The sequence below is a fragment of the Phoca vitulina genome, unplaced genomic scaffold (assembly GCF_004348235.1).
Source record: "Phoca vitulina isolate PV1807 unplaced genomic scaffold, GSC_HSeal_1.0 scaffold5, whole genome shotgun sequence".
NCBI classification, from domain to species: Eukaryota; Metazoa; Chordata; class Mammalia; order Carnivora; family Phocidae; genus Phoca; species Phoca vitulina.
Window position 1 is genome coordinate 74411396 of NW_022589708.1, and position 23634 is coordinate 74435029.

Consider the following 23634-nt stretch of genomic DNA (forward strand, 5'->3'; position numbering starts at 1 on the left):
ACCTTCCTGTACTTTTCTACTTTCTATTTTTCTTATATTTTCTTCTCGGCCTTGTATCTCCAAAGTAAACTGACCTACTTCCAGAAATAAAATAACTAAAAATATGCGCACCTTATAAAATCAAACCATCATGCGCCCAAGAGGAAATTGGTAACAAATTAAGAATGCCAGTGATTTGTGTATTTTTTCTAAGACATTTCATCTCATTTGTGTAACATTAGAAGTGGGTTCATTAAAAATAAAAGCTGGGAAAGGAATACTAACAGTGCTTGTATTAAAATTAATTGGATGACATTCTGCATAGGCTTTCTTTTTTTAACTCATTAGGAAATTTAGAAAAGTGGATGAATTTAAACCTTTTTAGCTTATTAATAACATATTCATTAGAAGAGACACTATAATGGTATCAAAGAATTCAGCACGATTCCTGTGGCACGTATCAGATGCTCAATAAACCGTATTTATTAACTGATTGGGCTTCAGTCTTAGAGCTATTCAAGCATATTTCCTAACATGAAAACATTTGAAAAAAAAAAAAAAAAGCCTTTCCTTTTAATTAAGTAATGAAGACTAGTAAACTGGAGACCCTCCAGAAAACTGTTACATTGTATAAGAACTTATAATTTTAAGCAAGAAGTATCTGAATGTCGTAAAGCTCTGAAGTGGCCTGAAATACTTAAACAAGTCTTAAGGTGTTATCAGGACGCTAACATTTCTAGGAGATGGAACTCATTACACATTTTTCTGCTCATTTGAATACTACACAATGCAGAACGTTCTTTCTTTCTTCTTTCAGTGGAGACGTCTTGAGGAAATGCAGATGTGGAGCACTACCCAAGGACTTTTAAACAAATATTAAGTTTAATTCAATTGTTTCCTGAGAGATTGACTTCTCGCAAAAGCCAAAGAAAATCTCTTACTAATCCAAAAGGTACAAAAAGAAGGTTGAAACCATAAAACGGGGGAGGGCTTGGTTTAGAAAAGTTAAAGTCTTTGGACAGGGATAATTACCAGGAGGCTGCGCTGTGAATTCCATCATTCCACTTCTGCTAAAATAAGCAGCACAATGGTCCTTTTATCTTTTTATGTTTTTACCAGGAGACTGGTGAGGCAGCTTTGATGAAGGAAATTCCTATTTACATCAAATCTAAACACCCAGGATAAATGGGCTTTTTCCCCCCCTATGACCGGGTCATAAAAACGATGATCTTAAATAATATGAAATCCCAAAGAACCTGTGATCTAAAGTGTCTTCTGAATTATTTTCATAAATAATATGAAACTAGATTCAAGGAATCTAGTTTCTTAGCCTGGATGTGAAACAACATAATTCCTCACTACGTAACAAGATTAGACATTTCTCCACCCTCTCTTGCTCTGCGGGGAGGAGCCCCACTCCACCCAGAAATCCCTCATAGTTGTGAGAATCCCCCCAGAGTGTCCTCTTCTCAGCCTCATTCTTCTGGTGCCCACGAGGCTGGTGCAGTTGATTTGTGGCTCCTCTAGCTCTCAGCCATGCTGCCTCATATGCTGGGGACAGAAGTGATACCCTCAGTGCCTGCACAAGGTGCTGGCAATGACATTGTCCCGACCAAAGCAGGCACTGAGGCAAAGTCAGGACCACCGATGTAGGCACAATGGAGCTTCTCCTGCTGCTCACGGACCAAAGCTGCCGCCACAATTCTGTGCATGGCTTACGTGTTGATTTTCACATGATGACATCCAGAAACAGCCTGTTCCTTTCTTGCATCTTCTCTCATTGCAAAACATCTCTCACCTTAAGTCTCAAATGAAGGTCTGTGCAGGTGGGGCCGGGGGAGGCTCTGACTAGGAATTCCCTCCCTCTGAACTCACTCACTGTCCAAGGATTTCTTCCTAAGCACCACTTTTTTTTTTTTTTTTTTTTAGCCTAATCTTACCAGATATTTTATATCCAAGCTTCGATACTCAGAATGGCTTTAATATTTAGGTAAGTTTTATAGGTTTTATTTTATTTTTAAAGATTTTATTTATTTGAGAGAGAGAGCGAGTGAGAGAGCACGAGCAGGGAGAGAAGCAGAGGGAGAAGCTGAGCAGGGAGCCTGATGCAGGGCTTGATCCCAGGACCCTGGGATCATGACCTGAGCCGAAGGCCGATGCTTCATCAACTGAGGCACCCAGGTGCCCCAAGTTTTATTGGTTTTAAATTCCTTACAATTAACACTTCAATTCAATACTGAGTATTTTTGTGCCTGGCACATACACATGCTCAATAAATGTTAATTGACTGGGTAGCCTGAGCCCACTCTATGTCCCACACTGTGGGGACTCAAAGATGAGTAAGATTTGATTTCTGCCCTTAAGGATTTATTTCTAGAAAAGAAGATGGAAGGAATCATAATTCCAGTTAGATCAATAGAGAATGAATAAAATATTTGGGGGGTAAATTGAACATGGATCTGTGGGATAGGCCACTCTCAGCAATCAGTTAGCTAATACTCCACCTTCCAACCATTTTGAATCAGCACACATTTACCATATCTTATTCTAGATGGACATGCAATTTTCTCAAACTCTTTTTAGCACATATCCCTGTCACCTCGAGCCATCCCTCTCTGGTCCAGAGATAGAGCTCTCACCCAAGCTGCCTCGCATTTTAAGGAAGACCTCACAGTTGTCTTAGGGCATTCCTGATGTTAGTCAGTTGGAGGGAGGTGGGGGGAGCAGGGTATATTAGTATGCTCCGGCTACCACAACAACATACCACACACTGGGAGGCTTAAACAACAGGAATGTATTTCTCACAGTTCTGGCGGCTGGAAGCTTGAGGTCAAGTGCTGGCTGGATTGAAGCCTCTCTCCCTGGCTTGCAGATAGCCGTCTTCTTGCTGTGTCTTCACATGGTCATGCCTCTGTGCACACCTGTCCCTGGTGTCTCTTCCTCTTTTTACAAGGACACCAGTCCTATTGGCTTAGGGCCCCCCTCTTGTGAACTTTAATCATCTCCCTAAAAGCCCTGTCTCTAACTACAGTCACATTGGGATTAGGGCTTCAACCTATGAACTTGAAGGAGCGAGGATGCCATTCAGTCGGTAACAGAGGATTTGCAACATTAATTTAAGGGCTTGGAATTATACTCAGAAGTACCTGGCCGTGTCACGGGACTTCTTAACTGATAATCTTCCGGTCCTGTTCATTTCTAAGAGAATAGAGACTTGACACTGATGTATCTGCTTCAGGATCTTCGTGTGACATCACGGGCAGATGACTAGTTTCACAGATGGAGGCTTTTTCTTTTAGTTCTAGATTCTTTCTTACTGTGGTAAAATACACATAACATAAATTTTACCACTAGTGACATTTGGTGCATACACAGTGTTGTGCAATTATCACTAACATCGAGTTCCAGAACGTCTTCAACCCTGGAGGAAAACTCGTACCCATTAAGCAGTCACTCTCTTCCTTCCCCCGCCCCACCCAGCCCCGGCAACCACGAACCTACTTTCTATCTCTATGGATTTCCGTATTCTGGACATTTCCTAGAAATGTAATCATACAATATGTGCCTTTTGTGTTTGGCTTCTTTGACTTAGCATAATACTTTCAAGATTCATTCAGGTTGTAGCAAGTATCAGTTCTTCATTCCTTTTTGTGGCTGAATAACATTCCAATTGCACAGATACACCACATGTTTATCTCTTCATCAGTTGATGGACATTGGATTGTTTCCACTTTTTGGCTATTATGAATAGTGCTGACATGAGCATTTGTGTACAGATATATACAGGGACATAGGTTTTCTTTTTTTTTTTTTTTTTTTTTAGATTTTATGTATTTATTTGAGAGAGAGAGAGAGCATGCTAGTGGGGGTAAGGGAAGAAGGAGAGGGAGAGGGAGAATCTCAAGCCAACTCCCTGCTGAGTGCAGAGGCCAACATGGGGCTCTATCCCACGACTCTGAGATCATGACCTGAGCTGAAATCAAGAGTTGGACACCTAACTGACTGAACCATCCAGGCGCCCCCAGGGACATATGTTTTCAATTCTTCCGGGTATATTATTTTGAGAAACTGTCAAGCTGTTTTGTACAGTGGTTGCACCATTTTATATTCCCACTAGCAATGTGCAAGGGCTCCCATATCTCCATATCCTCTCCAATCCTTATTTTCTGATTATTATTATTTTTATTATTGCCATCCTAGCAGGTGTGACATGGTAACTCATGTTGAGTATCTCTTCATGTGTTTGTTGGTTGTTGGAGAAATATTTATTCAAGCCCTTTGCCTGTTTTTTAATTGGGTGGTTTGTCTTTTTGTTGTTGATTTGTATATATACTCTGGATACTAAACTCTTATCAGTTATGTGATTTGCAGATATTTGCTGTAGGATTTTGGTGCCCAGTTGATTTTGTTTATGCCACCCTTTTAGATATTCCAGACTTACTGGAAGAAGTCCTGGCTGGCTTGTAACTCTATATTTTCAAAAAGAAAATATAACAATAGTAAACATCAAAATCAACATAAAAAATGGTTCATTAAAACTCCGAAATTAGGGGTGAGGATGGGGGAGGGAGAGAAGTATGTCAAATGTTTAAACTCAATGGTAGATGAGAAAAAAAAAATATTTTTAAAAGATTTATTTATTTATGTGAGAGAGAGGGAGAGCATGAGCCAGGGTAGGGCGGGCAGAGAGAGAAGGAGAAGGAGAGAAGCAGACTCCCTGCTGAGTGTGGAGCCACATATGATGCAGGGCTGGCGGCAGGGCTCAATCTCACAACCCTGAGATCATGACCTGAGCCAAAATCAAGAGTCTGTCACTTAACCGACTGAGCCACCCAGGTGCCCCGAGAAAAAAAGAATTTAAAATACGGAAATTACTTGGCTGAAAGTCAGTATATTAGTTACGAGGAAGAAAACCAGGAGGATGAAAGATGAGAAATTTAAAAGCAACAAGAAAGATTTTTTTTTTCAAAATTTTATGACCATTTTTATTTTCAGATGAGGTTAGGTAACCACGAGGCAAAATTAAAAGAAATGTAAATTAGCATATTTGTTTGGGTTTGAGGTCTCATTTGTTAACACAAACACTTTAACTTAAAAGAACTTCTGGTAAACCAAATGTGAATTTTCAGTACTACTCTTATTTATAAAAGAGGAAGGAAAAAAATGCATGAACCCAGAGAAAGCCATTCTTCCTAAACAGACTGCTGACTGGCGTACAGATGGTAAGAACCTTCTGCTCTTGCTGAAGCTTGCAGAACAACACTGTAGATCTTGCATCGTTTAGAACTGCCAGCCAAATGAAATATGATTACCTCCATATGATTTGTGTCAACTGCAGTTAGCAAAGGTATAAGTAATCATTTCTTTAGTTATAGGACTTTCTACTTGTACTTTTGAAGATATGTCAGCAGTTTGCATTTAAATCAATTGCATTTTATTCATATACACAGGCACAGACTGAAAGACAAAATTACCTGAAAATGTACTTCTGTGGTGAATGTCTATAGAATTAAGCTTTTTGAAAGGGAAGAGGGCATTCTTTCATATGGGTTTGAATATGTTTCAGCAGACTGCCTGACATTTAGTTTTGAATATAATAAATTATTATTACTACTACCTATATGTTATGATTTCTAGTTACAGTTTCTCAGAAGAGACTAGTAAAATTAGTTTAGGCTGTCTGTTAAGGAGAGTGAGGGAATTTCTTTTTATTTCTTATGGGAGGAACGAGACCAACTTAATATCTCTCAGTAGCACCTCCCATAGAGAAGCTCAATAAGTATTTGGCAACTTATTTTATAAAATTTTAATACAACATACTAGAGACACAAGTTAAAAGTAAAAACAAGCCAGAGAAGAACAGAGTGATTTAAAGGATCTGAACCTTGATGACAATCAACCACCACATAAAGTAACTATGAAACAGTCCTTTCCTTAAATTTTTTAAAAAGATTTCACTTATTTATTTATTAGAGAGAGAACACGAGAGAGCACAAATGGGGAGGGGGAGGAGCAAGGCGGAAGGGAGAGGGAAGGGGAGAAAGAATCTCAAGCAGACTCCTGGCTGAGCGCAGAGCCCAACACGGGGCTCGATCTCATGACAAGGAGATCAGGACCCAGAAGTCAGGACCTGAGCCGAAACCAGGAGTCAGAAGCTCAACCGACTGAGCCACTCAGGTGCCCCAGGCCTCTCCTTAATTTTCAAGGAATAAAGGAACACAGCAATAAAAAAAGACAATGAATTTGTGATGAACTCTACACTTCTAAGTTTGCTAACAATGACTAAATTGTGAACTGTTTGGGAAGAACGGATCGTGTTGAAACTGTGGCACTACTGGGTCCGCCCAGTCAATTCTAATGTGAAAATGCTCAGCTTTGCTTTCTCTTAAAGAAACGCTGGCAAATTGTTGGTGTTTTAGAGAAGAGGATAAATGGATGATGGAAGAAGAGTATGGTACAGGTACTGTTTGGAGGAATGTACAATTGTTTTGCATTCGTTTTTTTCCCTTTTGTATTAGCCCTCTAGACACCACCCTAATCAATTTATGGTGCCATGAAAAATAATGATACCTAAGCATCTGGTGATTGGCATAGAGTTCACAGTTAATCCTGGGCTTACTGCAGTGGAGATTGTGGGGACTGGCAGTGTGCTGGAGTGGGCCAGAACTTGGTGCAGTCCATGCAAATTGACAATTTCTATCTACGTGAATTGGGCAAGTTATCCTCACTAGTAAAATGGAATAGTGACTATGTCTTCTTCATAGGGTTGTTGAGAGGATTCCATGAGGCTGTGCATGTAAACCTCAGCACAGGGCATGATACAGAATAAGCCCTCAGTAAATTTAGCTAATAGCATTTTTGAAGAAAATGACTCAACCTGAGGGGCACCTGGGTGGCTCAGTTGTTAAGCGTCTGCCCTTGGCTCAGGTCATGGTCCCAGGGTCCTGGGATAGAGCCCCGCATCGGGCTCCCTGCTCAACAGGAAGCCTGCTTCTCCCCCTCCCACTCCCCCTGCTTGTATTCCCTCTCTCACTGTGTCTCTCTCTGTCAAATAAATAAATAAAATCTTAAAAAAAGAAAAGAAAAGAAAAGAAAATGACCCAACCTGAAGTAAATGGGTCTTCCCTCACTTTCTTCTGGTCTAATTTGATGCCATTCCTCTGATAATATTTCTGACCTCCCCACCCTCCTCACCCCCAGGTTATGTGCTTAAATTGACCCAGTACACCACCAGTCACAGCTTTTATCAGACTTATATCATCTTTGTTTATTCAGCTCTTTGTCTCTCTGTCCAATTTGTTTTACCCCAGAGACCTTCAGCTCTGTTTGAAGGGAATGTCCATGATGTTTGGATTCTCGATGAATCCCCAGTACCCAACACAGAGTACAGTATACTTACTGTAAGACTTCAACATGTGTTTGTTGAATGAATAATTTGACATTGAAATTTTGTTAACATACTGGGTTAAGAAAAGTTGGTGGCTGGTGCATTTAAAATACATAATTTTACAAAGCTGAAAATAACCCCCCAAAAGCAATGAAATTAAGTGCAATCCTTGGAGAGAGGCTTAGTGAAAAGAATGAGGTGTTCATTGGGGGTGGAGAAGAAGATAGATTTTTTCGTTTGATTTGATTTTGTTGGGCTGAGCAGAAGACTATCAACCATGTCTGAGTATGCATTTAACAGGCATACACAAGTGCCCAGTGGTTGTTTGAACAGCAGTGTCTTTGCTGGGAACGCAACTGCCTTGTGTTCTACAGTTCTACAGTCAAGGACTTGGAAGGGACCTTAGTGGTCATCACATCCCAGACTCCACTTTAAAGAGGAAGAAGAAACTGAGGCCAACAAAATGCAGTACTTCTTTCCTGGTAGGGCTGGGCCGAGGTATCAGGTCCGCTGACTTCCAGACCGTGTCGGAAGGGTCACTAGTTCTTTTAAAAATAATCACTGATGCTTTAATAGCATCAGCACCTGTTGTTTTAGCTTCCGCAAGGGAGAAGCTATTAATTTCTCCTTCATCAAAGCCGCATTTCGGGTCTGTCTGAACCTTGTTTTCTTCCTCACTGCAGCTGTCTGCACCCGTAAGGCCAAATGTTGAACGGAGGCACCTTTCTGCTTAAACCCAGTAAATCGCCACGGCCAAATATGGAAAGAAAAAATTCGACACAGATCATTTAGACAGTGGCCAAATTTATAAGGTTTTTCCTGAAGTCTCTCCATTCATTCCACCTGGCAGAAGCCCGGAGCCCACCAGACGCAGCCCCGGGCGCGCGAACCCTTCCACAAACATCCTCATTTGTGGTCTGTGACCAGCGGTGGCTAGGGCACGAGCTGGTGGAAGCTGAAAGAGGCAGTTAATCTGAGTGGCAATTTCACTGTCTGTAAAATGGGAAGTAATTACAATCCTTCCTTGGGGAAGTTTTGAGAATCAAATCGAATGCCGAGGATCTTCCATAAGCCAGCTCAGTTTGCTTTTATTACCATTACCGCCGTTCTTGTGTTAGCAAGGCCCAGATCGTTTGAGTTCTGTTTTCTCCCGCGCCTATCCCAGCCGGCGGCCCGCTGCACCACGGGCGTCGGAAAGTGAAGGGCTCCGGGCGTCTCCGGGCGTCCCGGGGAGGAGGGAAAGCCCGCGCAGCGCGCATGCGCATCCTAGGAGCCGCCGGCCCCTAATAAGAGCGCCGCGCAGCGCCGGGGCCAGCCCAGTCGGAGCTGGCTTGGTGCCGGGCACCGTGAGTGTGCGGGCGGCTGCCGCGCTCGGCTTCTTCCGCAGCCCCGAGGACTGAAACTTCCGTGGGAGGCTCCCATCGGTGCGCCCCTCCCGGGGGAAAGGGCGGCCAAGGCGAGAGGGAGAGCCGGACGGAGGCTGCCCGGCGCCCGTGGGAGCGAGCTGCAGCCGGAGAGGCGGAGCAGGGGAGCCCGGGGCGAGCAGCCCGCCTGGACCCGCGCCCAGCAGCAGCCGCGGCCGCCGCCAGCCAGGCAGGCTCCCGGAGCTGCGGCGGGAGCGCGCCGGACCGTCGCTCGCGTCCCGGACGCCGGCGTGCGCTGGGAGGATTGGCTGTCAGCCCCGCGGAGGGCAGCGCTGCCCGGGCGGCGCGGCCGGAGCCATGCGGACCGAGTTCGGAGCTGGGGAGGCTGAGCACAGCCGGCCGCTGCACTTGCTGCCCGGAGTCCTGCGCGCGCTTCCCGCCTTCGTGGCCCCTTCTCGCCGCCCGAGAGGGGAATAAAGGAGGGGAGACCCCCCCCCCGACTCGTGCGCGGGACCCCGAGGCTTAAACTCCGCGGCAGCGACCTGGCTTCAGGTCGGCAGCGGGAGTGAGCGGCCCCTCGGGGATGCGCGGGGAGGCTCCTGTCACGGGTGAAGCCTCCAGGGGCTGCGGGCTGGCAGCTCCGGCGCCCCTCTGACTCTGCGCCCAGAGAGTTCCATCAGTGAGTGCCCGCTCTCCAGGCAGCCCCACCGGGGGCCGGGCCGCCCGGCCGAGGGAGGGATGGCTTAGGACCCCTGCCCCGGCAGCCCGGCGTCGTCAGCTCCTGGACGTCGCGGCAGAGGGCAGAGGCCGCCTCGGAGAGCGCCGCGGAAGGGACACTCGGGCGTCCGAGTCCCGGCCCCCGCACCACCGGGAGCCGGGTCGCCGGGACCCCGGCTTCCCGGAGACCGTTCTGCGCCCCCTGGAGCCGCGCCGCCCGCGCCCAGGGTGGTGCCATGTGGGGCGGACGCCGCTCGCCCGCCGCCTCCCCTCGGAACGCCGCTTCGCTCCTGCAGCTGCTGCTGGCCGCGCTGCTGGCGGCGGGGGCGCGGGCCAGCGGCGAGTACTGCCACGGCTGGCTGGACGCGCAGGGCGTCTGGCGCATCGGCTTCCAGTGCCCCGAGCGCTTCGACGGCGGCGACGCCACCATCTGCTGCGGCAGCTGCGCACTGCGCTACTGCTGCTCCAGCGCCGAGGCGCGCCTGGACCAGGGCGGCTGCGACAACGACCGCCAGCAGGGCGCCGGCGAGCCTGGCCGGGCGGACAAAGACGGCCCAGACGGCTCGGCAGGTAGGGCAGGCGGGTCCGGGCGCGACGAGGCAGGAGGGTTGGCTTTGCCCGGGAGCCTGGAGACGGGAGAGGAATCAGGAGCGCTGGAATTTCAGAAAAGGGCTTGGACCAGGAGGTGGTGTCTGCATCCTGGCCCAGCTGTTAACTTGTGCTAAGTGGAGCGCCACTTCACTGCCCCGAGCCTCAGTTCCCCCATCTGTCACCTAAAGAGTGGGTGGGCTTGGATTTTCCGAAGAAAACCACATACGTAAGGCAGTGTGGGGTGCAAGACAGCCCCGCGTTCCTCCTGGCTAGGGAACCTCCGTTTCCCCTCCCATACCTCCTGTCTCCGCGGTCTAACTTCTAGTAAGGGTGAGTGTCTTGATGGTACCCCAGGAAGCCATGAGGCGCGACCCCAGCGAGAGGGTTGGCGGGGGGCGCTTCCGTCCATAAAGGCTCCGCAGAAGGCGGGCAGCTCCTCGGGGCCTTCCGGTGGGTGATGCACTCTTCCAGACCCCGGGGCATTCTCATCGTCTGCAACATTTGGCTGCACGGCCTCTCTGGTTTCTGGACAGTTCTCCTGACCACGTCAGACTTAGGAGGTGTGACATTAGCGATGCCAAGCTTGCTCTTTGTGGCTTTGATTTTTTTTTTTTTTTTTTTTCCAAGTTGCCAAAGCCAGAGCTGGAAACATAACCAAATCCAGGAACAAATTTGATAGGTTCCACTTCCTCCATTCTTCAGCAGCCTCACAGACCGCCTCCCTTGAGGGTCTGCACCAATGTGTGTATGGGAGGGAGGATGTATAACCCGGCTAGGAGTAGAGGTCAAATGGCAAACATGTCACAGAATGGATGTCTCCTCCTTCTGCAGCTGGTTGTGTTAAGGAGAGGGCTGTTTACCAGCACCCTGAGCCAGGGCTTAAGCTACCTGAGCTTTGGCACTGAGTGTTTACACAACTGTCTCCCGGGCCTGGTAAGAGGCAGCTCTCTTCAGTGCTGTTCCCTTTGCCGGCAGGCATTTTATGAGTAAGCTACTCCTGTTGTTTTGCTGCCTGGAATCTTGAAGAATGGACAACTGAGGGTAATAATTCCAGAAGAGGTGCCATCTTAAAGCTCGAGCTCGTGGCTGCAGGGGTGTGTGGTGGTGGACTAAAGCCTTGAGAAATGAGCCAAAGATGGAACTGCTTCCTTGATGTATCTGCTAAGTTGGGCTCATTAGTGATCTCTAAAAAGTTGGGTTGACTTTGGACAAATCAGCAGGCCGCCGACTCCTCATGAGGCCGTGTGATGTGCGTGGGGGCCTTCTTCACTCTACCTTTAAATCTTTTTTCCTAAAAATTCTGTTCCCTCTCACTTCTCTTCTGCAGTCAAGAAGGACCACGTGTCTAATCAGGCAGTGCAGAGAGTTTACGGGAGCACAACATTCTTTACTTCTGTGTGGTTATTTACCTTCCCAATTAAAAATCCTGGAAGGAGAACAGTTCTTTCTCCCAAAAACTCCTTCTGTGGACTTATCTTGCTTTCAGCTAGTTTCTGCTATAATGTTTGGAGTATTCTTTTTTTTTTTTTTTTTTTTTTTACACTTGTTTACATCCTAATAACATATTTAGGGCTGGTATCTTAATTTAGAGAATGAAGTATTTATCACCTGCATCCACTGTTCCAGTACGTTATCGCTCCCCCATTATTAGAACAGTCCCATCATCTGAAGACCCGCTGCGCTCACTGCAGGCTCTGGAACAAGTGTTCCTACCCGCTAACAGGCACCATGTAAATATAGTATTTATTCTTCAGCAGTGAAGGTTTAGGAAACCTTTAAATGTCAGCCTTTGGTGAAATGCCTATAAAGTATGTTTTACTTCACAAGGCCTGATTCTTCCAGGTCTCCACCTGGCACTGAAGTCTAACACCCCTGCCGTCAGGAATATCAGAGCCGTGGACAGGAGCATAATTAGAAAGGCCACTGCTCTAGCAGATAGTCCAAGGGTTTTTCACAAATTTGACCTCAGAGGTGCGGGAGAACTGGGCTTTTTTCCCCAAGTGCTGCCCTGTACCACTGTGCTGGCCCTGGGCTTGGCCAGGACTGGGGAGCCCTAGTTTCTGTCCTTATGTATTTTCCAATCAGATAGTCAGGGCAACGGGCAGGAGCACATAAAAGAACCGGTTCTTGGTAACATGGGGTGGAAGTCCCCAGAAGTGGCTCTGAGGCATTCTGCAGCCTCCTCTCTCCCCATTCTTTGCCCCCATCAGCCAGTGTGTCTAGCTTCTGAAAGCCCTAGAGTGCCAGCCCCATGGCTTCCAGAAGCTTAAGTAACATCGTGTAAAAATGGAACTCACTACCAGCTAGAGGAAAGTCGTTCTTTTCATCTTTCACGTTATTTTTCAGAATACACCTCACTTGTTAAAGATGACGCCCACTGCTTTATGGTCTGCAGGCTTTCCCTGTGGTTCTGCACACAGAACCCAGTGTTGTTAAGTCCAGGTGTAACTGCCACACCCCAGCCACCCTGGGCTCACCTGGGTGCCTTCTCGAACACTGGAGGCTGCTCTTCTTCCTGGAGCAAATGTCTGGTTGCTCCCAACATTTGTTCTTCTTGGTACCTTGCTTCATGCTGAGCTGTGGCCTGGAATAGCTTCCCTCTTCATAAGTCACTTCACCTTTCTACCATCCAGTGTGCGGGGTGGGCCCGAGGTCCAGCCCTCAGCTAGGCAAGTGAGTGTAGAGGTGGTTTTTTTATTTTTTTTTCACCCTTTTTTGACCTTTGTGTCTTCTATTACAGATTTGGAAATGGTCATGGCTAGATCTAAATTTTTTTTTTTCTCAAAGATTTTATCTATTTAAGAGCGAGAGAGAGAGAGCAGAAGCCAGGGGCGGGAGGGGCAGAGGGAGAGGAAGAAGCAGACTCCCAACTGAGCAGAGAGCCCGATGCGGGGCTCAGTCCCAGGATCCTGAGATCATTACCTGAGCCGAAGGCAGATGCTTAACCAACTGAGCCACCCAGGTGCCCCTCAATTTTTGATTTCTTTGCCTGTGAAAAAAAGAACAGTTCAAAAGTGGCAAAAGAGGTTGCAAAGAATATCATTTTTTGGGGAAAAAAAGACTCTTAAATCATGTAATTCACTTCTGTGCAGATCCTGCAACTATCCATTAGGGCAGTCTTAAGTTCAGGCAGTTGAGTTATTGTAGGAATCTTAGAAGTCTCAAAACATTAACTTCATATTTTTGCTAAATTGGACATTTGTCCCAGCCAGCATTGCAGTTGGCAAGCCTAGCTGTGAATGTTAACCGTTTTGCTTTGCGGGCGCTGATCTGCCCTGCCTGTAGGCCCTAGCGCCCTTCCTAAGTGCCTGATAAAGGACGGTGCATGCTGTGGGCTGCTAATAAGCGCCCAAACCTGTCCAGCAATGGGAGGCCCGAAATCGGTCCTTCAGTCCGGCCGTGGGCGTTGCTCATTTATGGATCTCCACTGCCAAGCACCGATTTTTCACTGCATTCTGAGAGTAAATCCTAATGATGTGTTTTCATCCTTTAGTCCCCATCTACGTGCCATTCCTCATCGTTGGGTCCGTCTTTGTCGCCTTCATCATTTTGGGGTCGCTCGTGGCCGCTTGTTGCTGCAGATGTCTCCGGCCCAAGCAGGAGCCCCAGCAGAGCCGCGCCCCGGGAGGGAACCGCTTGATGGAGACCATCCCCATGATCCCCAGTGCCAGCACGTCGCGAGGGTCGTCCTCCCGCCAGTCCAGCACAGCGGCCAGCTCCAGCTCCAGCGCCAACTCAGGGGCCCGGGCGCCCCCCACAAGGTCCCAGACCAACTGTTGCTTGCCCGAGGGGACCATGAACAACGTGTATGTCAACATGCCCACAAATTTCTCCGTGCTGAACTGCCAGCAGGCCACCCAGATTGTGCCCCATCAGGGACAGTACCTGCACCCCCCATATGTGGGGTACACGGTGCAGCACGACTCCGTGCCTATGACTCCCATGCCCCCTTTCCTGGACAGCCTGCAGACCGGCTACCGGCAGATCCAGGCCCCCTTCCCTCACACTAACAGCGAGCAGAAGATGTACCCAGCTGTGACTGTGTAACTTGGGGCGCTGTCCGGGTCCCTTTACGAGACCTAGGAGCCCAGGGAAGCTCTGGACTTGAAAAGGATTCTCTAAGAGGAAGTCTGCCCGCCTTGCTGGTGCAGACAGCCCCGTTGTTTTGGATGGCTTCCTTTGGCCCCCAAGTATATGAAAACGTTTCTTCCCGAATTAGCCTTTCTGGGTACGTTTCATCCCAGTGCATGATCGATTTATGATGGGGAGAAAAGCATCATCTGGAGATGACTGTCTTGTTGCCCCTGGTTGTGTGACAAATGCTTGAGGCCTTAAGTGCTCTTGAGGTATGGCTGTCAGGGGAATTTTGTAACCGGGTAGACTAAAGGTTTTTATTATATCCTTATTAAAGTGTTTCTTTTTTTTGTTTGTTACTGTGCAAGATCAGAATACCTGTTCCCTCCCTTGGACCTGGAAGATTTTTATAAGCATCCAAGGTTTAGGGGAAGACATAAAGAAACAGAACTATGAGGAAAGGAAATCCAGTTGGAACTCCCTGAGATTAGTCCTTGATCTCATTGTTTCCCAGGCACATCTTAATTTCATTGTAAAAAAGTATATATATTTTGTCTATTTTTGTGTTTTTTTGGTCTATTTCGTGCTTTTTTACCTTGTGTAGAGATCTTATTACAAAGTGATTTTCTACATTAAAAAGAGACTGAAAGAAATTGTATAGTTACTTAACTAATGATATTTCAGAACTCTGGGATTATTTTAAGCTTGGAAGTAGCAGGTGGTGTAGTAATACAACCATTCATCTCATTCTCGATCATATCATCTAATTTGCTGACTTTACAGTGACATCTGAGAAGAAGCAATTAGAATGTTTTTATATTGAAATCATAAACTGTCACCTGCTACTTCTCCAGGTTACTTTGAATTTTACCGTGTGGTATGGCTTGGCATTCGTTCTGTTCGGCTTTCGGATCCCCATGTCTATGTAGTACCATGTGCAGGTAATTACTGTTATAAATGAAGATCAGCGTTTCTGCCTAGATCTGATAAAACATTTTCTTGTTTTCCTATAAAAATTCAAAGAAATGCTTTACAAAGATACTTCATCTAGCTTCTCAGCCATAATCTGAGACTTGGGATGAAATTTAAACCACAAATAGAGTTTACTTTGCAAATCATAAGGCTTTTTATACTCCTGTTATCAAAATGGCTTATTTTTCAGGCAGTGGGGACTGTTGAGTCAAGAGAAAAGCTTTTCAAAGAGATATTGCCTTTCTTCCCCCACAAAGTTAGTTTTTGTTTTCCTCTCTCTTTTAGTCCTCAACAAGCACTGTATTCATTACTGATGTTCTGAATTATGAAATGCAAGTGAGCCTGTATTGTTTACTTAAAAGAAGTAAGCCTAAGTATGTGCAAGCAAATTTGCAACTGCTGACAGCACCGAGGTTTGCAATTAAACATTGTAAGGTGCAGTCTTTCACACGTTTATATCTATAGTTTATTTATTCATCCATCCATTCATCATCTATCTCCCCTAGTCTCCTCGCCTCTCTCTACATCTACCTATCATCTCCCTCTCTCTCGTGACCGAATGATGTAAAAGCGTTGTTGGCAAGTGGTATCAACGAAGATGCTCAATCAAATCTTTTAAATAGCAAAGGCAGGGGAAATCATTTTACTTATTAATAAATATTTTATGGTATGAATTCCAAGGGAGTTGGGTCTTTTTCATTTTTGTTTCACTTGATAACTTTGCAGATGGTCTATTAAGCCTGTTAGTGTCATAAAATTGCGAAAAATGATAAATATTGCTTTCTAGAACCAAAAGCCTACCTTTAAAAGTAATCAATACCTGGGAAGCTTATATGTATATTCTAGGAGTGCATTTTATTTTACGTATTCCATGGGAAGTGTTGACAACACGAAAGAGACAGTCTTTTGGGATTATTGTATTATGTGGCTAATGCATGTTCCATGCTGTCTCTTTGAGGGAGGATCCTGGGTTATCTAAAGAAGTAAAATTCCTAGAAATGTGGAGGTGAAAAGGACCTCAGAGATCACTCAGCCTAGAGATTGGCAAACTTTTTTTGTTTTTTTTTTCCCCTGGGAAGGAGCCAGAGAGTTAATATCTTAGGTCTTGCAGGCCAGATGGTCTCCACCAGCTATGCAACCCTGCCCTTGCCACACACAAGCCGCCAGGGGGGCCCAGGTAACAAACGAGTACAGCCATGTTCCAATAACACCTTACTGGTGGACAGTGATGCTTGAATTTCACACGATTTTCACATGTCACAAAGTACTTGATGTTTTTTTTTCTCAACAATTTCAAAATGTAAAAACCATTCTGAACTCTTGGGCCATAAAAACCAGGCAGTGGGCCAGATTTGCCCATTGGTCTTAGCTCCCCCATCCCTAATCTAGTCCATCCTTACCGGATGCAGGCGTCCCTGGGTGACATTTTTCACAGCCTTTTCTTAAACATGGAGGGATGGGGAGTGCTTGCTTCTCTAAGACTAACTTTTCCTTCTTTTCTATGTGGTATTAAATAGCACGATTAAAGCAAAAGTGCACTTTAATAAATGAGTTCTTCACTTAGTGCTACCTGGTCTTTCCAAAAGTATATATAACATGACTGGAAGTACCCTCAGACCTTTTCAGTTTTGGTAAAAACTCGAGAAGTTGAGCTGTCAAAGTAAAAGGTCAGACAGCTGGTTTAAGGATACCTTCCTTACTATCATGAAATCAGAATCTGTAAGGTGTAGTTTGCACCCAGTAGGAATATTTTAAAGTCTGCTAGAAAAAAAAAAAGCAGTTACAGATAGGAAAATAGTTTGCTGCTGTACATTTTCTTCTGTGTCTAAACCTTTGGTTCGTGATGGTTCTGCGGATTTCTGTATCCCTCTGTGTGGGACAGAGAGACCCTCTGATTGTAAGGAAGAAGACATTAACCAGCTCTTTCTGTCCATTTAAGTGCCCCAGGGAAACAAAGCATCTTTCATTTCTGCTGTGGCTGGAAAAGTTACAATTAATTACACAATAATACCAACATCCAAAGTGGCAAGAAGACCATTAAGACAAACGCACGTGGGTCTGGCATATTTACTCTGCAATACTCCCGGTTTCAGGCTAGCATTCCACTTCTGATTATGTTCCTAGATGCTTGACTAATATTTCCTATATTAAATTTACCTTGAGCTCGTTTTTCTCAAGACCGCACAGTTTTATTTCATGAATTTTATGGCTGATCTTTTCTCCTTGTTTGGATACATATTCGGATTTCAGTTGCCTTCAGAAGTATTTTCTGAAGAAACCATGACCATCAGAACTAAGTTGGCGAGGAAAGTTAGGGCAGATGTCCGCAAATGGACTGGACACAGAGGAGAAAAGTTTCAGTGGTGCTCACAGTTGGGACAGGGAGAGGTTTGGCCCCTGTCTGGTAACAGCACTCACACTACTCCCTGTCTGCATCAGAAGCTCTGTTTCCTGCAAATTCACATTCTGTCTCGCTACCACGCAGACCCTCAGTGACTCATTTAAAAGCCATTTAAATGAATGAGCTGCATGCTGGCTTTCCATTGCTTCAGCTTTTCAAATGCTTAAAAGGAATACGTTTGTTTCTGTTTAAGGGATTTCGGCAGACTTCTCACTAACTTAGCCTGGGCTCCCTCAGTCAGAACTGCGCCATTAAAATGTGTAATGTGTATTTTCCTACACTGTCCACTGCAGACCTCTGTTCGAGCTATGTGCTTGGCGGAGCTTGGCGGAATTTGGGGAGAGGGGTTATTATGATGAGCAGACAGAGAAATCTGACTAACCCTGTCAGTCATTAGGATGGACAAGGAGTGGCCCAGGAACCTGCCCGCCCTCCTTGACCTGCTGAGTTCCTGCTAAGTAAATAATGGATCAGCGGTAACGGCTAAGGGAACTTTCTAGGATTTTAAAACCTGTGATCCCTTCCCCATCCTGCTTCTTTCCCTTGCTTCTTGAGCAGGAGACAAATCAAAGCATCCGAGCAGGCTGTTCGATCTTGAATGGCGAAAGCTCAAGGCAGGGAGGAGGACAGTGGCTTTAACAACCCTGGTGTGCGGGCTTCCCGGGGCCTGCCCAGGGAAGGGCCCGGGAGCCCGGCAGTGAGTCTGGACCTGGCCACTGGGGAAGGCACACCCTTTGTGTTCAACTTTCAGAGCCCCTTTCATTTTTAAAAGGAGCAGCCTAAATATTGCAAGGAAGAATAAATCATGCATACAAATGAGAACACCATTCCTCATCACTCAACCTTAATCCTCCTTTTCTTTTCCTTCTTAGATGCTAGAGCCTTGAGGACATTTCCACCCTGTTACCCCTCGCCCTTTCTCTCTGTTTTTTTAAGAGCCGGAGATCAGCTATTTTCATTCAGCCTATTCATTCCAAAATACTTATATAGAAAATTTCTTTGCCTTCTGAAATTTTTCTCTTAATTGAAAACATGAATGTTACTGGGCTTCAAGTGCCTTGAAAGGGTTGAGTGGAGAGAGATGACAAAGAGCTAGAAATTGTTAACTCTTTCCCTGAAAATTAAAGATAACGTTAGGTAAACATTCTTTAGCGCACGATTTGCATTTGCTTTTCCTTGCCCTCTGTTCTTCCGGATAGAATCCTTTATCAGTGAGAAATGGGAGGATAAACTCCTAGAGAAACAGTGACTCCTGTCCAAGAAGTTCAGTATTTTTGACTAACTATGACGCCACGGCACCATGACAGCATGACTTTGAGATAACATGACAGTTTTACGGAGGGAGTTGGCGGTGAGCATCATTGCGCTTTTCACAGTTACATCTTCAGAATGCCTTTAACATTTATGCCCCAAATTGAAGGAACTAGACTCAAATCAAGAATAAGAAATTTAAAATTAATGCTTTAAAAAAAAAGCTTTTAAATGAGGGATGATAAAAGGGGTAAAAAGTGTATGGTGGCAGCCTTAAGATGGATTTTAAACAGAAAACTTGCATCTCAGTTTCAACCATCTTGAGGTGCAGGTCTTTTCATTTAGAAAAATCATAGGTTACACAAGGCATTATTTACTCAGTAGACATAATAGCTGTAGAAGACTGATTGCCATCTGTAACATGTATATAAAATTACCACGTGTGTATACATATGTGTGCCGAATGATCACAGGAAAATTTGAAACAGAAATAACTTATTACATGAGGCTATCTCATCCAAGACTCTGTTCTCAATTCTTGACTGATTTTTTAAAACTGGAGCTGGTTTGCAGCCCTCAGCTCTCCTCGTCTCAGCTGTAACTGGTTCTAGCGAACTTCCTCTGGAGTTGGATGGGCCAAAGTGAGAAACCATCTCTACCACCGATGGTGTGGCCTTCAATGTGAACTTTCATGTCTGAACCTCAGCGTGCCCTCCGGGAAAGGACATCGTTTGCACCTACCTCCTCCGGTTGGTGTGGAGATAAAAAACCTACCACAGTGCTAGCGGCATCTGATAGGTTTTTGTAATACACATATAATTTAATTTCTTTTCAGATATTTTTAACCTGCCCGATACAAAGAAATACATAATTTATATTGATAAAATATGTCAAATATAGATAGATAGATCCTTAGAACTACATTAGGAGGTTCTCTTTATTGTTTCAATAACCAGTTTTACCTGGGTTAGTCTACATTTCTAGTGTTTTTAGGTTGCCTAAGAGACTTACACAGAATTGGCTTTCTCTGACCCTCAAATCAATACCACTCTTGGTGATGCCCTAAGTGGCCTGATTTCTCTGCGCTGTTACTTTGAAAAGTCACAGGATTTCTCTCCTCCCTCTGTCGCCACTAGGTTTGGCTATCCCTACGGAGCCTTTCTAGTCTGCCAGTTGGCATCTCTCTGAACCAACTGGGCTTCAGTCAGGAACACACACTGAATCATCTTACGCACACAGGAAAGCACACAAATATTAAATGTACAGCTCAATAAACCATCATCAAGGTCAAGAGACAGAAACAATCCTGTTGATAGTTCCCTTCAAAGAGAGGGGCTCATCAAAAGGAATGAGATCTTGCCATTTGCAACGATGTGGATGGAACTGGAGGGTATTATGCTGAGCGAAATAAGTCAAACAGAGAAAGACATGTATCATATGACCTCACTGATATGAGGAATTCTTAATCTCAGGAAACAAACTGAGGGTTGCTGGAGTGGGGGGTGGGGTGGGAGGGATGGGGTGACTGGGTGATGGACACTGGGGAGGGTATGTGCTCTGGTAAGCGCTGTGAATTGTGCAAGACTGTTGAATCTCAGATCTGTACCTCTGAAACAAATAATGCAATATATGTTAAGAAAGAAAAAAAGAAGAAGAATGTAGCAGGAGGGGAAGAATGAAGGGGGGGAAATCGGAGGGGGAGAAGAACCATGAGAGACGATGGACTCTGAAAAACAAACTGAGGGTTCTAGAGGGGAGGGGGTGGGAGGATGGGTTAGCTTGGTGATGGGTATTGAGGAGGGCACGTTCTGCATGGAGCACTGGGTGTTATGCACAAACAATGAATCATGGAACACTATATCTAAAACTAATGAGGTAATGTATGGGGATTAACATAACAATAAAAAAATTAAAAAAAAAAGATTAAAAAAAAAAAAAGAGAGAGGGGCTCTGCTGATCTCTCTCACCATAGATTAGCTTTGCCTGGTTTTGAACTTCACACAAATGGGATTACACAACACGGACTCTTTTGTGTCCGGCTTCTCTCACTCCGTGTTGTGACTGCTATTGAAGGGAGCTGCAGGCCCTTTTCACCACTGTGTAGTATTCCATCATAGAAAAGTACCATAAATATACCATATTTATCCACTCTACTGTTGACAGACATTTGGGTTACTCTCAGGTTGGGGCTGTTAGAACGATTCTAAACATGTGTTTTGGTGAACACAAGCACTCACTCTCTTGGGTGGAATTCCAGGAGAGGAACTGTCGTATCTGAGGATATATGGATGTTTGCCTTAGTAGATTATGGCCATTGTAACAGAGAATTTGTGAAAAGCATTGGTTAAACAGGTGTTAGGGAACTGAAACAGCAAAAGGGGAAAGAGGCAATGCAGAGCTAGTGATTACCTGAGGCAGTTACTACCCCTAGGGCCAAAGGAACAAAGATGGGTGTTAGAATCCAGATGCTTGAAGGAAAGGCCCTGTCACGCTCAGAGAGGAGGCACCTGCTGGCCGGGACCCCAGGGGGACACAATGTGGTTGGTTCTGGGAATGCCAATTTTTTTTTTCAAAGCTGGAAACTGGTGCCAACTGTCACCAGGGTGAAGGCTGTGTCTGTGGACACAGGTCAGGGGACAGACAGGACCTTGCCCTTCTACCCCTCAGCCTCTCAGGCTCCCTCTAGCGCCCCCTGTTGGCAGAACCAGCAGGCAAAGGGTAAGGGGCTCGGCTGCCGCACCACAGCATCAGAGGGCAGGGTTGGAAGGGTGGGGTTGGAAGTCAGTAACTGGCATCTTTCAAGCTGACACTGTGATTTGTGACTCGAAGGGCTCTTAGGATTTTCCTCATCTTTCTGACGTGTATGTTGCAAATGTATTGATCTACTTAGGATAGCCGCGTATCAAGTCGGTGACTGAACTTGGAGTATTTCGTATGTCTCATTTCAAGGCAAAAATAAAAACTAAATGTTCCATCAGAGTTGGGTTTAAGAGCATTCCCTGGGCAGCTGCATTGGGGAGGCCTTTGCAGGCGTCTTTTGGAGACCCACTTTAGCACAGGCTTTGAGGTAAATAAAGCATGGCCTTGGGAGGAGGTGGGAGGAGTTGGATTTGAGGTCCTCTTCCAGCCCTAACAAGTGTGTGGCAAGTCAAGACACCTCTCGGAGCTTCGATTGGTCAAAATGGGATTCACCATCACTTCCGCTCCCGGGGCAGTTGTGCGGCTTAAGTGACATACTATGACAGTGATGGCTACCTCAGCTTTCCCAACATGGCACTGCTTTCCAGTGGCTCTGGTTTTAGGGAAGTGAGCGTTTTTTGGCTAAATGTTAAACTATCTTTAAAACCTCACCTAGCCACACTCTTTGTTGATCCTTTGTTTTTCCTCTGTTTTCATGTTATCCAATAATCCTGAGATTGGCCTAAGGGAACCAAGAGCGGTAGAGACCCGGGAAGGGGGCAGTGCTGCTCTCTGCTCCTTTCACACACACTGGGTGTGATACCTCTTTGTTCTCTACAGCACTCGCTGGCACCCTTGGTGTGCTGCTTGGTGCCATGTTGAATCGTGTACATGTCCCCTTAGACGCCGAGTTTCTCAAGGATGGAATCCAAGACTTCAGCTCTAAATGACGCCTCGGCACCTAGCACAATGCTTGCGTACAGTGCGCATGTGTGTGTGGTTGACCTTTGCGGAGGTAGAAAATGTATTTGGACATAAAGATTTTAAGTATTTCAAAAGGAATTTAATAAGAGACGTCCTTAGGCCAAGGCAATGCCACATTTCCCGAAAAGTGGCATCCAATAAACTTTACATTATGTGGACTAGCACACAGATTTTTCTTCGCTTACAAAAATTTTCAAATAGCCATTCAGTTAACGATGCCCGAGACAGAATAGAACTTTAATCCTGTTTGCTTTGTTCTTGGACCCTTCTCCTGGTGACCTCTGTAAGAATGACATTTGCTGCTTCTGTCTAGATTTTTGTTACAGGTTGACTCCAAATATTTGGCCCAACAGAACTATGTGAGGATGGCAAAAGTTTGAAATCACTAGAGCCATCTTAAAACAATTTCTCCTGATAACTAATTGGAAGACTAAGAGCGATTTGAAGTGATCACTCTTATTAAGTTTTCATTTTCTTCCTTTTTTAACCAGTCCAGCATTTCTGTATTAGTTTTAATTTTAAGAAACTTTATATCTAATGAAAGGTGTCTTGGAACAGAAAGACTCCTTTGTTGAATAGCTAAGGATCAATATTCATTCAGGAGTCCTTTATTGAGAAGTATCAGGAACTCATGCGATTCAGTGACTTCTCTTCTTCACAATGTGAAGGTAGCATTCAATGTCAACAACTCTAATAGCAACTGCTGGGACAGACCCTGCCAATTCACGGCTCAGGCCAAGGCTGTGGCTCTCAGGGCCCCTGTGCAGCTTTCTCGAAACTTCCATCGCTCTGCGGTCTAAAGTCAAGGAGAGTGCAGTTGCCAGAAGCGGCAAATCGCTGAAGGTGGAGCTTTGGGACCCACCCTCAGGAAACGTAAGTCATTTTACTTATGTGTATGGCCTATTTCAAGTAAATGAAAACAATGTTTGTGAGCTGCACTGTGTGAGTTTGGTGCTTCTAGCCTTCGTGGGTGAAGGGATTTTATTTTGTCCTCTTTCGGAAAATATAAAGTCCAGACCTCATCCGTAGTCCCAGTTACAGCAACAGCTGGCCTTTTCAACAATTGCTGGAAAGTTCCCTTGAAAGATTCATACGTGGAATGGAATGTAGGCAGAAGATTAGAGGCTAGAGTGGGCTCCTGTCGTGTGCCCTGTTGCTTTGATATACATTTCAATTCTTCACATTCTATATGTCTCTTACACAAACATGTTGAAAATAAATAGTGGAATCTGAAT

General features: G+C 45.4%; 1 protein-coding gene across 1 annotated transcript; it reads left to right on the plus strand.

The window, feature by feature from the left end:
- Window positions 1–7178: 7178 nt before the first annotated feature.
- Window positions 7179–15774, plus strand: SHISA2 (shisa family member 2). The gene is made up of 2 exons (XM_032403314.1): window positions 7179–10017; window positions 13532–15774. The coding sequence occupies exons 1-2, from the start codon at window positions 9684–9686 to the stop codon at window positions 14083–14085; spliced, it is 888 nt and encodes a 295-aa protein (XP_032259205.1). The 5' UTR covers window positions 7179–9683; the 3' UTR covers window positions 14086–15774.
- Window positions 15775–23634: the final 7860 nt, after the last annotated feature.